The 14554-nt window shown below is 39.7% G+C and overlaps 1 protein-coding gene across 50 annotated transcripts in view; it reads left to right on the forward strand.

The window, feature by feature from the left end:
• The window catches only part of PCM1 (pericentriolar material 1), a 48712-nt gene that overhangs the window by 21113 nt on the left and 13045 nt on the right, over positions 1-14554 (forward strand). For 26 of the 50 annotated variants that reach the window (XM_083459561.1, XM_083459515.1, XM_083459530.1 and 23 more), the window contains 13 exons: positions 315-463; positions 1689-1818; positions 2238-2354; positions 2446-2636; positions 3502-3705; positions 4303-4525; positions 5525-5670; positions 6115-6305; positions 7558-7735; positions 8257-8615; positions 8732-8899; positions 13262-13434; positions 13525-13653. In XM_083459561.1, coding sequence (XP_083315687.1) covers positions 315-463; positions 1689-1818; positions 2238-2354; positions 2446-2636; positions 3502-3705; positions 4303-4525; positions 5525-5670; positions 6115-6305; positions 7558-7735; positions 8257-8615; positions 8732-8899; positions 13262-13434; positions 13525-13653 — 2358 coding nt within the window. Of the gene's footprint in view, positions 1-314; positions 464-1688; positions 1819-2237; positions 2355-2445; positions 2637-3501; positions 3706-4302; positions 4526-5524; positions 5671-6114; positions 6306-7557; positions 7736-8256; positions 8616-8731; positions 8900-10880; positions 10938-13261; positions 13435-13524; positions 13654-14554 lie in introns of all 50 variants that reach the window. The other 24 variants (XM_083459524.1, XM_083459512.1, XM_083459559.1 and 21 more) reach the window with 1 other exon arrangement.

The following is a 14554-nucleotide window of genomic DNA, read 5'->3' on the forward strand; positions in this document are numbered from 1 at the left end:
AAAATTTTATTTCCAGCTCTCGATTACAGATGGTCTCAAAAGTTGACATATTTTTAGTATCAGGAAAAAGAGGAAACCCAATAGCAAGCAATTCTGAAGGTTTATTTGGGACATCTTCCAGTCAAATTAAAGCATTTTCAGTTGTATTGATTTCAGCAGGAAAGTGCTGAAAACATGCTTAATCAATGGGATTTTGACTCCGATGCACCTGACAACAAAACTGCTTTGGATGGCGCAAAAGAGAGAGAGAGACAGAGAAAGGAAAGGTGGAAGGCTCAGTGAGGTCATAGCTGAATACACTGTTTCTATTATAGGATGAAGAAGTGGAACCAGAGGCTTCAGGACAGGGTAACATGGATCAGTTCTTTGTGGCTGAAGAGGAAAAAGCGCAACAGCAACCAAACAATATTCGAACCAGTGCAAACAAGTCCCAGAAAGGTGTCGTTCTGAATGAAAAAGCAAGGTACAGTCTTTTTCATATGCATTAAAGTTAATGATGAGGCAGATTTACTGACTGAATTTGAGGGGATTATATATAATGTGAGAGTTTTTGGAATCCACTTGAATGCTGCAGAGACTCCAAAAAAGGGCAGGGCTGCATCCAGTGCCTTTCTGGAATCCTGGGCTGCCATCATTCCTTTACTTACTGTACATGCAGGTCCCAAACACAATGCATTCCATGGAAATTGTTCATTAGGCGAGTGTCGACATAACAAGTCCACAATTTCCATTATTTCCTATGGAAATATTTCTAATCTGGGATCTCTCGCCCCCCCCCTTTTTTATTCATTGGTTTCTTTCGGAAATGGCTGTAGCTAATCAGCAAAAGAGAGACAAAGAGAGGGGGCGGACTAATTTGTCCAATCTCTCCTGTTCAATTTGTCAGAGCTCTCTCGCTTGCTGCTCCCTTCCCTCCCTGCCTGGTTTCTGCCTGAAAATGACTTCTGACCATCAAAGCAGAAACAAGCAAGGAAATAAGGAAGTGTGCAAACTCCTGGTGTTCCGGTCTCTGAATCTGTGGTGGTTATAGTGAGGATTTGGCATAATTCTTTACATGCGGATAGGTGAATTTTAACCAAGTGAGCAGGCAGGATAGCAGGATAGTGTGCAGTGGAACCTTGGCTTTCAAACTTAATCCGTTCCGGAAGACTGTTCGGCATTCGAAAGGGCTGGCTGCAAAGTCAATTGGAAAAAATGAAAAATATGCCTTGGAAGCCGTTCGGCTTCCGAAAAAGGTTCAGAAATGGAAGCATTCACTTCCAGGTTGTTGGCGTTCGGTTCCAAATTGTTTGGCTTCCGAAGCATTCAACAACCAAGGTTCCACTGTACCTCCCATGATGCCTGGTTACCCATACATCATTTTTGAATGAGATTGTCTAAGGAATGTGGAGTGTGTGGCCCTCCATCTGTTCTTGGGAGTCCAACCCTCAACAAGGGATGATGGGAGTTGGAGTCCGGTAACATCTGGAGGGCCACAGGAACTCAACTCCTCAGCTAAGGCCTCATATACCCTTTCTAATTTAGGTGGGACTGTCTTGGCCTTATGTCCTTGCCATTGGTTTGTGGTATATAACACTCTCACTTGGGAGTGCTGTGGAACTGGAAGGCCTTGCCCAATACAGAATTGATTGGTCCAAGAAGAAGAAGAATACATTTTAAACTAACATGAGAATGCTTTATTGTTGTAGAGAGAAATTTTATGAAGCCAAGCTTCAGCAGCAACAGAGAGAATTGAAACATCTCCAAGAAGAAAGGAAGAAACTGATAAAGATCCAAGAAAAGATCCAGGTGTTGCAGAAAGCTTGTCCAGATCTTCAAGTAGGTAGAACGGTGGTTTAACATGAGAGAGAGAGAAATATAAAATCCCAAGGGCAACCCTGCTTGGCATCTCAGCCACAAGATTATTAACCCTAGCATTTATTCATTTAAACGAAGGGTGTGTTAGCCCTTGTGGTTATAAATATGAGTTTTGAGCATAGGATTGCCAATATACTGAAAGGTCAGAAATAGTGAGAAAAAGATGTGTGCTTGAAAGACGATGGGTCTGTAAATAGCTGGATGAGTAGTTCAAAAGCTTGGAGCATTAGTTTGTAGACATCAGTCTTGTGTTGGCTTGCAGGCTTGTTGAAAAATGAAATTGAGTGGATCACTAAAGCCAGTGATGCCGCAGATTTCATTAACTTGATAAAGGTTCTTATTCAAATACTAATAATGTAATTTTAACACTTTATTCTTAGTTGTCATCTGGTGTGGATAATTGCCCTGGGAATACTTCAGCGCCAGCTGCGAATGAAATCAGCGCAACCAACAAGATTGTGGTCCAACCAGAAGAAACAGCCACAATCGATACTGAGGTGCTTCACATTCTTGTGTATAAAACTGCAATAGCATATTTTGAATTGCATTGCATTAAAATATTTTCTCTTAATATTTTATTTTAAACAGCTTTGGTCTGAGATGCGCAGACATGAGATTTTGAGAGAAGAATTGCGACAGAGAAGGAAGCAGCTTGAAGCCTTAATGGCTGAGCACCAGCGGAGAAGGGACCTAGCAGATACCACATCTGCTTGTGCTGGATCTACTAAAAGTGATGGATCAGAGACCCAGTGCACTCCCCAACAAAGCAGAACAGAAAAGTAAGAGAGAAAGTAAAATACCCTGCTTTCTCATCTGGTGTATATTTAAGTTGTATTCACTGCAAAGATAAATAACTTTTCAAAAATGGATTTAGATGTGTTACTTTTAAATGTGGCATAATTAGAATAGGCTATACTGAATCTGAGCATTGCTTTCTGCTAACCAGTTTAAAGAAGGTAAGAGATCCCCTCTTATCTCTTCCTCCCCAACCCCAGTAGACTTACACTTGATCACTGGTATGATAATACTGCTTCCTCACGTCTGTGCACCTTTTCATCAGCAGCGTGCAAGCTGTTATACCAATCTAAAAAATTGCCCTGTTCTTGAGGATGTTCATTTCTGGAACTGAATTATATACTCCTCTTCTATACCCACACTTGAAAAAAAATCCTCTTAAGACTTCATTCCCACAGTGGATTTTGAATCACTGTTCTGACTAGCCAGATTAAGCAGGTTAAATAGCCATGCTTGCTACTTTTAGTCCAGGAGACTTGAGCAGGCACTGTCTAGTTATAAACAATTTGGCCTTGCCAAAAACAAATAAATATCTAAATCCTTATACTGGAAATACATAGCTGTGAACTAAAAAATGCAGGAGCAAAGTAAGAACAAAATTTATATTCTGAAAGGTGGGGAAATAATCTAAAAATGACATAAATCAAAAGTCATAAATTTAATTTGAATCGTGCAGAATTCCTAAAAGGCATAGAGATAAATCAAAGCAAATTGTGTTTCTAGAACAGGAGATTAATTTGAGACGTGTATGTTAGCTATTTTTATTCAGCATGCAACTTAGTTTTTAGTGATCTAAATTTACCTTACACTTTAGCAGCAGAATGACTGTTTTTTATTACCTGATGCTAGAACCATGGCAACATGGGGAGGGTCTACTCAGTGTGCATTTGATGAAGATGAAGATGGTGGTGATGAAGATGCATATCTGTCTGACGGGCTTGGTCAAGTGGAAGAGGAAGAGGAAGAGGAGCAAGAATCTAGTTCCAATGAGTACTCTGTGTGTCCCAATAACACAGACCAAAGTACATATTGTGCAAAGGAAGATAAGGAGAGGTTAGTTTTGCATGTTACTTACCGATAGTTAAGTTGTAAACTGCTCCAAGAAAACGTTTTCCCTTTGCTGCTTATTAAGCTGTGCATTATGATGCTAGTCCTTTCTTATATACTGTGAAGTTTACTCTGAAAGGTTTTATATAACCTGAAACTATGAACGTGTGGCTATCTAGTGTAATATTTTCTGTAATTTCATTGGTCAGCCTACAGTTCATTTGTGCAGTATTACTGATGTTTAACTTCTAAGCCCCATTCCAAACATTTGTTGGAATGGTGAGAGACATGCCTCTGTTCTGCTGTCACACAGAGCCCTGGCATTATGCATTGTGTTCTATCTCAAAGCCAGATAAAAGAAATTCCTGCTCATCAAAAAGAGGATGAAGGGACACTGTACAAATTAGGTGATTACATCATGTTACCTGCATGGTGTGAAGGGAAAAAAGCATGTTTGCTCTGGACTAGGCTTGTGTTCCTTCAGAACTGAATTGCTTGTTTCTCATTGGCCTCATAACTGTCTTTTTACTTAATGAAATGCTTTGTACCAAGAGCACAATTTAGAAATGTGTAATCCCTTGTCGAAACACTCATTGTTCTCAGCTGGAAGAATCCTCGTCCTCTTTCAGCAGATGGAAACTATCGTCCTCTGGCTAAAGCAAGGCAGCAACAGAATATCAGCATGCGGCGGCAAGAAAACCATCGCTGGGTGTCTGAGCTTTCTCACGTAGAAGAGAAAGAACAATGGCAAGAGCAGATTAACCAGCTAAAGAAACAGCTTGAATTCAGTGTCAATATTTGTCAGACTTTAATGCAGGATCAACAGGTAGAATGTGAAAGACTTCTTTAATTTTCTCTTCTGCATTTTCCCATCCAACAGGCTGGATATTTCCTACATTTCTGTCCTTCCTGTCTTGTTGATGAGGCAGAATTGAGCCCACCGCTGAAGGGGATTATACTTTGGAGAGGGGGAGATTGCCATTAATTTTAAAGGATTCATTTTTCAGAATTTAAAGGGTGGTTTCCAGCTTATCATTTCTTCTGAATATGTGTCAGAACAACTCCAGATATATCATCCTTTCTTGATCCTGCTGCTTCTGGCTTCCAGAATTGAATATTTAGACCCATTGAAGTGAACTTCAAGGTTATATTAGGTTCATTGCATAGTCGCAAGTTTTTGGAATGATCCCCAAAAAGATGTGTTTTCCATCTAGATTTTAGAAATAAAATCCTTCTTGTTCTGCAAGACTTTTGGTTAGGGTCTGGGCAGTAGAATATTTTAATGACTAACATTATCATTTTGTTTTATCGTACAGTGGTGCCTCGCAAGACGAAAAGAATCCGTTCTGTGATTCTCTTTGTCTAGCGGTTTTTTCGTCTTGCGAAGCAAGCCCATTGACGGATTAGAGGATTAGCGCTATTAGCGGCTTAGCGGATCAGCTGATAAGCTGATAAGCGGCTTAGCGGCTTAGAAAAGGGGGGGGGGAACCCGCAGGAACTTGCAAGACATTTTCATCTTGCGAAGCAAGCCCATAGGAAATTCGTTTTGCGAAGCACCTCCAAAACGGAAAACTCTTTCGTCTAGCGAGTTTTCCGTCTTGCGAGGCATTCGTCTTGTGGGGCACCACTGTATATCATTTTAAAGGCGTGAATGTTTGTTATTTTATCCTGGCTCAAGATTGTGGAAAGATGGGACAAAGAAGCTGAATGAAAAGTTAATATTCTATACCCACTCACCTCCTTTGGGGAAGGAAGGGCAGGGTAGAAATCTAATAAATAGAATTAATTTTAATGGATCTATATTTTCATATATTTTTCTCTGCAGACTCTCTCCTGCCTGTTGCAGACATTGCTTACTGGCCCTTACAGTGTGTTGCCCAGTAACGTTGCTTCACCACAAGTACACCTTATAATGCATCAGTTAAATCAGTGCTATACTCAACTGACTTGGCAACAAAATAATGTTCAAAGGTATTCATTTCAACTTTATAGATGTCTGTTCCATACATTTGAGAGAAGACAGGCTGGAATGATGCACAAAAATGGTGTCTTATATTTATTGTATTTAAGAAAATACTTGTCATGTTAGACTGTTACGTGTGCGCTCCCGCATTAAAGAGTACTCCAGAAGCTCAGTGCAAGAAACACAATGTAGTGACATGTTATGCAATATTTCAAAGATAAATTACGTGCTATTTTTATGAGCACAATAGAAATGAGACTGTAATGGTCCGTCTTGATAATTCTGTGATCATGTTAGAGCTCTGTCATATTTTAACCTTTGTTGAAATTGCTTACGGACTGAAATTTGGAAACAGATGCATTTCTGCTTACTGGTGTTAGCTTCAAAGACTGATTTGTCCTTGAGTGCTTATTAGTCTGTGCATTTGAAATTCAGATACCATTATTTCACAGGTTGAAGCAAATGTTAAATGATCTAATGCGCCAGCAAGAGCAAGAGCAGACAAGAACAACTTCAAAGGAGAAAGACAGCAGGGCTCCACCGCCTCCATCACCAACTATGTTCTGTCCCTTTGGTTTTCCTTCCCAAACAATGAACCTGTTCAGCATGCCTGGGTTCACAAATTTCTCCTCTTTCCCACCAGGTAGGCATTTCCAGAACTGCACAAAATTACTAGCAGCAGATCTCCATGTGTTTTCCTTCTTTGTTCCCAAGATAAGAGCTTCAAAGCAGCATTTCTTGCCTTCACGTTGTTTTACCTTGAAAGCAAACCCACCCAAGTCTCCATGAATTTTTCCTCACTAATTTCATTGTAGCGCATTTATGCACAGCATGACTTAAATGTTATGCTCTCTCTTCAGTCCATCTTCCTAACATGTTTTCCTCAAAACTATGGAGTCTCAGAAGGAAAAAAGTTTTAAAGTCCTTCTTTCACAGTAGGCTAGATAAGCAATAGCATACATGGATGTATCATAATAATATGCATTTATTTCATTGTATATTTTAGACGTCATCTGTATATAATAAAATTGAGTTCATTTGAGTTACTCTATTTCCTAAATAATAATGTGAAGCCATTACTCTCTGATAGTTGTAGATAAATACAAGGATTAAAACACCCAAGGATTAAATATAAACCAGTTATAATTAGCTAGTCCTCATCTAGATATGGCAACAGTTACCATAGATCTTAAACATATCTATAAAGTAATGCTTTTGGTGAAAGGCAATGTTTATTTAGAATAATGAATACTTTTACTTAATATATACAGTGGTTTTGTTGCCTCTGCCATAATAAGTGACTCAAATCAGGAATAGTTTTCAGTAAATATAGTACAGTGGTGCCTCGCAAGACGAAATTAACCCGTTCCGCGAGTCTCTTCGTCTAGCAGTTTTTTCGTCTTGTGAAGCAACCCTATTAGCGGATTAGCGCTATTAGCGGTTTAGCGGCTATTAAAGGCTTAGCGGCTATTAAAGGATTAGCGGATTAGCGGCTAAAAGGCTATTAGCGGCTTAGAAAAAGGGGGGGAGCGGGAAAAAATCGGAACGCTTGCAAGACGTTTTCGTCTTGCAAAGCAAGCCCATAGGGAAAATTGTCTTGCGAAGCAGCTCAAAAACGGAAAACCCTTTCGTCTAGCGGGTTTTCCGTCTTGCGAGGCATTCGTCTTACGGGGCACCACTGTATAGAAGTTGTTACGGTTTCTTCCCTAATCAGTGCACACCCTTTGTTATTTTGTTGAAATCGTTTTTTTAAAACTTAAATTATGGGAGAAGATTGGATACAAACTTGATAGCATTTTTATGGTCTATCATACATCTTTCTTTCTTTGTATTTTATAATATAAACTTTTGAACTGTAGAAGGAGTAATGTTTCTGATGTGATTTCTTTTCACAGGTATAAACTTTGGCCCGATGTTTCCATCTGGTTTGGGGGATTTTCCACACAACTGTACAGCTCAGAACAGTGAACATCAGCAGCAACCCATAGAGCCTAACACCACTGGGAAAATGGACTATATGGCATTTCCAAAACCTTTTGAAAGTAATTCTACTGGTGGAGTAGAAAAACCAAGGTACTTGAAGCTTAAATTGAACTTTTGTTTGTGAGCCACACTTTTTATTCGGGCTCAAATTAGAACCTGTTCTTATGAGAGTGATTTAGTTATGAAATTGTATTTTTTGTTGTGCTGATCTCTCTGAAAGCACTTTTTCTTTATAGATCAGCCTATCAAATATTGTGATTTTGGATGAGATTTTGGGGCATAAGCAACCAGTTGTCTTTGCTTAGAGAAACAATCTATTATTGAAGCTCTGATTAGTTGCTGGTTCAAGCTCGTAAAGATCCAATATATTTCTTGAACCAGTTCAGCTTATTTCATTTCCAGAAGGAAAAATAGAAATAATTTGCCTGTATCCAAAGATCAGATCAGACTTTCCCATGCCTACTGAGAAAATATTAGTCGGGACACCTTTGGAACAGCATGGGTTATAGATTTCAAATAATGGTTGTCTGGAAATACACTTCATACCTTGGAAAACTTCTGACTTTGCCTCTTACCCCATGATTCTGATTCCCCTCCCCCCTCTATTTAAGAGGTCAGTTGCAACCTGAAGAAGAAACAGAGAATAGATCAACTAGGTCAAATGGGCACCAAGAAGGAGGAAAAGAAAAACATTTGTTCCTCAAGTCTGGATTTGCAATACCGGTACAAAACGCAGGATGTGGTAATCACAAAAATCAAACTGGCACGAGCAGGAGGAGAGAATTTGATGAAGAGTCTCTGGAGAGCTTTAGTAGTATGCCAGATCCAGTGGATCCAACCACCGTGACTAAAACCTTTAAACCTCGGAAAGCGTCTGCACAGGCCAGTCTAGCTTCCAAAGACAAAACGCCAAAGTCCAAGAATAAGAGGAGGAATGCTTCTCAATTTAAAAACCGGTCGAGATCTAATGGTAGGTTCATATGAAACACCCATAATTCGGGGTTATTTATCTTTCTTTCAATAATCTTGGGGCAGGGTGGCTATGGAAAGGGCAAGCTGTACAAATTGGATCTTTGTTATTTTAAGGTTTTGAAAGTGCCAGTGTTTCCAGTACATGCGAGCCTTACAAGAGCAACAGAAGCAGGCACTCAACTCGGAAGGAAGAAGTTGTCCAAGCAAAGGTGTTCAGTAAAAAGAATCGAGAGCAGCTAGAAAAAATAATTAAATACAGTAGATCATCAGAAATGTCCTCAGGTACTTAAAAACAGTTAACAGTTTTTATTTTAAAGTGTACCAATTCAGTGGTTACTTGCATGCTTGAAGAAGAACTGGGAATCTTACTGGGATGGAAATTTTCAGGTAACCCAAATATTACGTTCACATAATTGTTACTTGCTAGTTTGTTTGTTTTAAACTACACTATGTATAGTGCAGATGGAAACTATTGTATGCTGAAGATCGTGCATGGAATTTTTGTCTGCAATCCTAAATATATTTAAATATAACGGCATCTAGTTTCTAGTGACCATGCACAGAACTGAGCCTTTAATGTTAATTCCCCCCTGCAATATTTTAATGGATTGTACATCCTGAAAGCCTCCTTCAGAGGGTTGGGTTGGCCCTGTAGAATAGTGTTGGGGGATAGGGTGGAGGAATTGCAGAGAGGAGGCGGAATAGGACAAAAATGTATTTTCTCTTCCCCCAAAGCAGGAGCATCTCAGCTCCTTCAGTGAATTGAATGGTTCTTTTTGGTTTGTGGAAAAGAGACTCTAGATTCAGCCCATTATATTAGTCTTTAGTTTTTTTAAAATATTTTAATGAAGCGTTGATTCCGTTGCTTTCTTCTTAATAAGAGAGGCTTGGGTAAAAATAAATAGCAACAACAGGTCTAAAACTACTGCTCTCGGTGTTGTTGTTTCTTCACTTTTAAAGGGACACATTCAGGTATATATTTGATCACTGCTGATTGCAGGTAATATTTGAAATCCAGTTTTGGATATTAGAGAGCATAAACAGAAGGCCCACACATCTCTATTCAAATGTTAAACATATTTGTTAAGCACATTTAATGATTTGCCTGTGGGCTGATTTAGAAATAACACGAAGCCATAGTTTAGCATTGCAAGAATGAGCCTCGCCTCCCACTTCCCTCCCCTCGTCCTGTGCCGCTACCAGGAGGCATTCAGAAGCTTTCTCTTCTTCATTTCTGATTAAGCACAGCTTGCCATGTAGTCCAAACCCAGACAAGCCGGGTTAACCTTACGGTTAGTGGAAACAAGCTGTAGTTTATGAAGGCTACTTTCCTTTCAGTAATCCTAGTTCTGGTTAACCACAATTTAGAGCTCAGGTGACATGCTATAAACTGTCATTAATCTAAAGCTGGAGGAGGAGAATCCAGTCTCTTCCTCATAGTTGTGCCAGTGGAGGAAACACATGATTGCATGGGGAGGCTGGCCTGCTCTTGTAGCACTAAACCATGTTTTAGCATTGCAACTGAATGCCTCCAGTGTCCCTTTTTAACAACGTGGTGTGTGCATATGGGTTTCTTTTTTTTCTCTGTCTCCCCCCTTTGGGGTTCTTTGAAATCGTGGGAGACCAGTGTGCTCTTGAGACTTGAATCAAGAAGGGTCATATTTTTGAATGGTCATATTTTCATGTTGTTTTTATTAGTAAACGAGTTCCAATTATGATCTCATTGAAGCTGTGTACCGGCGTGTCCCCACGTACACAAGTTAGACCGCGTATAAGTGTGACGCCCGGAAATAAATAAAAAGAATTAAACTGGAAAAGTGCTAAAATGTCGCAAAAAGAGTGGGAAAACAGCTAGCAATCCCAGAAGCCTTTGCACCCAGCTGTGAGGCTTGCAGGGAGGCTTAGATAAAAGTGTTCCCCACTTTCAGGTATACATGTGATACCTGGGAACGTAACCCCCGCGTAAGTGGAGAGGCGCCTGTACGTGGACATAGAGTGAGCGAGAAATCCAGTGCGCATACTTGAAAAATTCTTTCTGGGATCTTTTCTTTTCCCCCTTTGGAATTTTTTGTGGTAATATGCTTTTCTCAAATCACTCCCCCCCCCCCAAGAGACATGGGTTCTCTGGAGATTTGTTTTGTTTTGTTCATTTGGATCACTAAATAGCCTTTCTCCCATTATTTCATTAGACCTTGCTTTTATTTCCGATACACATTTTTGTGTTTATCACTGTCTGTCCTTCCCACCCACCCCTTTCCTGCAGCACATGCTAGGAGAATACTGCAGCAGTCTAACAGAAATGCATGCATAGAAGCACCAGGTAATGCACTTGCTGCTTAGCTTCCAAACTTACCTTACCTTGATTTTCTGGTCTCTTGTCCTAACTAACAAGTAGCTTGCTTATTGAATTGGCAAAAGGTGCACTAATCCAAATGATACTTTTTTTTTTATCTACTTGCTTTCCTGATTAGGTACAGTGGTGCCCCGCAAGACGAACGCCTCGCAAGACGGAAAACTCGCTAGACGAAAGAGTTTTCCGTTTTGGAGGTGATTCGCAAGATGAATTTCCTATGGGCTTGCTTCGCAAGACGACAATGTCTTGCAAGTTCCTGCTGGTTCCCCCCCCCCCTTTTTCTAAGCCGCTAAGCCGCTTATCAGCTGATCCGATCAGCAGATAAGCCGCTAAAAGCCGCTAATAGCGCTAATCCGTCAATGGGCTTGCTTTGCAAGACGAAAGAACCGCTAAGATGAAGAGAATCACAGAATGGATTCTTTTCGTCTTGCGAGGCACCACTGTACTTTATTGTTACTGAAAGTCATAGCCAACCCTGAACAACCAGTTAAGGCAAAGGTATTCAGCATGGTGCCCTCCAAATGTTTGGGAATACAGTTGGCATCATTTCTGGTCATGCTAGAAGAGGTTAATGGGAGTTGGAGTCCAAAAATATGAAGGACACCATATTGACTATCCTGGAACTTAGGATTTCTGTGTCAGAGGATATGACTTTCGGGCAAAGTTTTGCCCTGCTATCTCTTATGGTTGAAACTAAGCAGAGTGTATTCCTAAATCTTATTTATTTATCTATTTAAATACATAAATACATAAAGCAAAAACAAACACATAACCCCCACATTTAAAAGAGCATATTAATCAGCTAAAGGCCTGGTTGAAGAGAGACATTTTTGCCTGGAGCCTAAAGATATATAATGAAGGCCACCTCTTCCCACCATCTAAGAGCATAGACAGCAGAAGTTAGCTATCCCTCTTCAGGAAGGGGCTCTCTGCACCACCAGTGGATCCAGAAGGACCTGTTCGTGTTTTGAAATAGTTGAGGTACAGTACATGAAAATATTTCTACAATCTGCTGTTTGAGCTGCTGTTGGACCATAAAGCATGGATAGGTAGCATCACTTGGTTTCTTCTAGGAAAATGAAAGTATTGCTATGTCTACTGTAGACGCTTAATCTCTCACGTGAGTAGAAGTAGAAAAGGGGTGTGAAATGCCAACTGTCCTTTTAGATAAAAAGATTGATATTTATTTATTACTCGCCCTTAACCCTAAGACAAAAGATCTATAGCTCAGTGGTAGAGCATGTTCTTTGCATCTTAAAGGTTCCAGCTTCAATCCTTGGCGTTTCCAGTTAGGGCTGGAAAAGACTGAGCTGGAAGGACTAATGATTTGACTTGGTATATGCAGCTTCCTAAGTTCTACATGTTTACTTTTGCCCAAAAGTAAATAGTACATTGTGGTTGCTGAAACTCAAAATTGGATTTTACTATACTTAAATGTGTTCAACTACTTAAGCAGCAAATACAAGGGTCATCTGATACCAAGTGTATTTTGGCTGCAATAGCTTCATTAGGTGCATGACGTGGACAGCGAAACAAGATAGATTTGTTAGGCCAGAATCCAAAGAACCTCACAACTAGCTGCATGAGGTCCAAGAGTTGTTTTGGATCCCAGCCATACTTTTAAAGTATCCTGTGACCATGAGTGTTACACTAACACAGCTGATGTTTTGAAAAGTCATCCTTGACTTACACTTAACTAATGACCCAACAGGAAGATGTGCTACATCAACTATGCTTAGGATGCATTTGAAAACGAAATAGATCTAAAACCGAACCTCAGTGAACACATTGTCACCAAATATAGCTTTGTAGCAGTGTGTGGGGTTTCAAGTGAATTCATTGTTGCAATGCATTGTATTAATTATTATGTCAATTACGTTTTGTTGTATTTAGTTCCCTTTCGCAGGGCAAACATTCAGTAGATACTTGTTTAGCTCTATAAAATACAATATGCAGCAGTTCATTTGCACCTGTAAAAGAAGTACACAATGACAAGGACTGTAACTATTGTGTGCAGTACTCCCTTGTGCCCAGGGTCTTTTCCGCTGCCTGTTTATAGCAGCAGCCTCTTCCAATATCGGGAGGCTCTTTAAAAGCAGTTAAGGCACAAGGATCTGCTGCTAGAAGAAAATACCACTCCTTGCATGAGCAAAACCACTTTCCATCCACTCATGGAGGAGTTGCATCCCATCCATAAGGCACGTCCTTCTCAAAACTTGCATGCTGTAACAGGAGAGAAATTTCAATGGAGAATAATAATGGTACTTAATTCATTCTTTTTCTTTCTACAGAAACAGGCAGTGATCTTTCTATGTTCGAAGCTTTGCGAGACACCATTTACTCTGAAGTAGCCACTTTGATATCTCAAAATGAATCTCGCCCTCATTTTCTGATTGAGCTTTTTCATGAGCTCCAGATGCTCAATTCAGACTATTTGAGACAAAGAGCCTTGTATGCTTTACAGGTACCTTAATAAAACCATAATTTTTGGACTTGCTTTGTTAAGCAAACATTTTCTTAATGCAACCATTAACGAAACTGTTGCATTGTGTAGGATATCGTGACCAGACATGCATCTGAAGAAAATGCAAAAGGAGAGTGTCCCAAACCACTGAACTCTGCAGGTTGGGAAGGATCAAATTCAGAACTTACTCCCAGTGAAAGCCTTGCAACGACTGATGACGTAAGGATTTTGAAATCTTTGTCTGGGTATTTTAATATAAAATCCAACCTTTTTAAAATGGGTTTTAGATTTCGGCATAAATACATTTGATAATAAAATGTGTATGGATTTGAGCCATTAGACTTTGATGTGAAAATATTTATTATGATACAACTTCAAATGGGAATTGTGCAAAAGTAAGAGAGAAATGCAGAGGTAAAGCTTGTTTCTTTTAAGCAATTGTGTAAAGTGATTATGTCCCCTAATTTTTTTTTTGTTGACATGCATTTTAGGGAATATGCCACATTGAACAGTGGGAATTACTTTCAAGGGATGTGGCCTGGGCTTGGCCTTTCCCCAGGTGGGCAAGGCAACAACAGATTAACAGTCTATCTCTACCTAGGGCAGGCAGGACCAACTGTACCATACTAGTCATTAACTTCCATGACTCCCATCTCCAGTTTTTCCCCTACCTTGCCCCATGGACAGTTGATTTCTTCCAGCTTTTATCCTTTCTCATGACTGCTTTTACTCACTTTTTACTCCATTTATTTTCCCCTGAGTTTTCCTTTAAAATAAAAGCAAATATTCCTCAGCTTTCTCTTCTTCTCCTTTTGTTTCCTATTACTCCTCATTCAACATAATTCACAAAAATGTTATCTCTGTTGTGTTGTGTTAAGAACAAGTTGTTCTCAAACTGTCAAGTGGTGGGGTTTTTCATTTTTAAAAATGACTTTGTTCTTTGGAGGTTCAACTAGCTGAAGATCTTTATACTGATCCGCTTTAAGAGGACTTAAGTTAGGTCTGCAGTTGCATATTTCAAATTCACCTTTTTGTCAGTTGAGGGTCGTTTTTTAAGTGTAAACGATTACTGTCTAAGGAACTACTTATAGAAATTGACAACAGGTAACACCTGCAACAT

The sequence above is a fragment of the Podarcis liolepis genome, assembly GCF_965112155.1.
Source record: "Podarcis liolepis genome assembly, chromosome: 9".
NCBI classification, from domain to species: domain Eukaryota; kingdom Metazoa; phylum Chordata; class Lepidosauria; order Squamata; family Lacertidae; genus Podarcis; species Podarcis liolepis.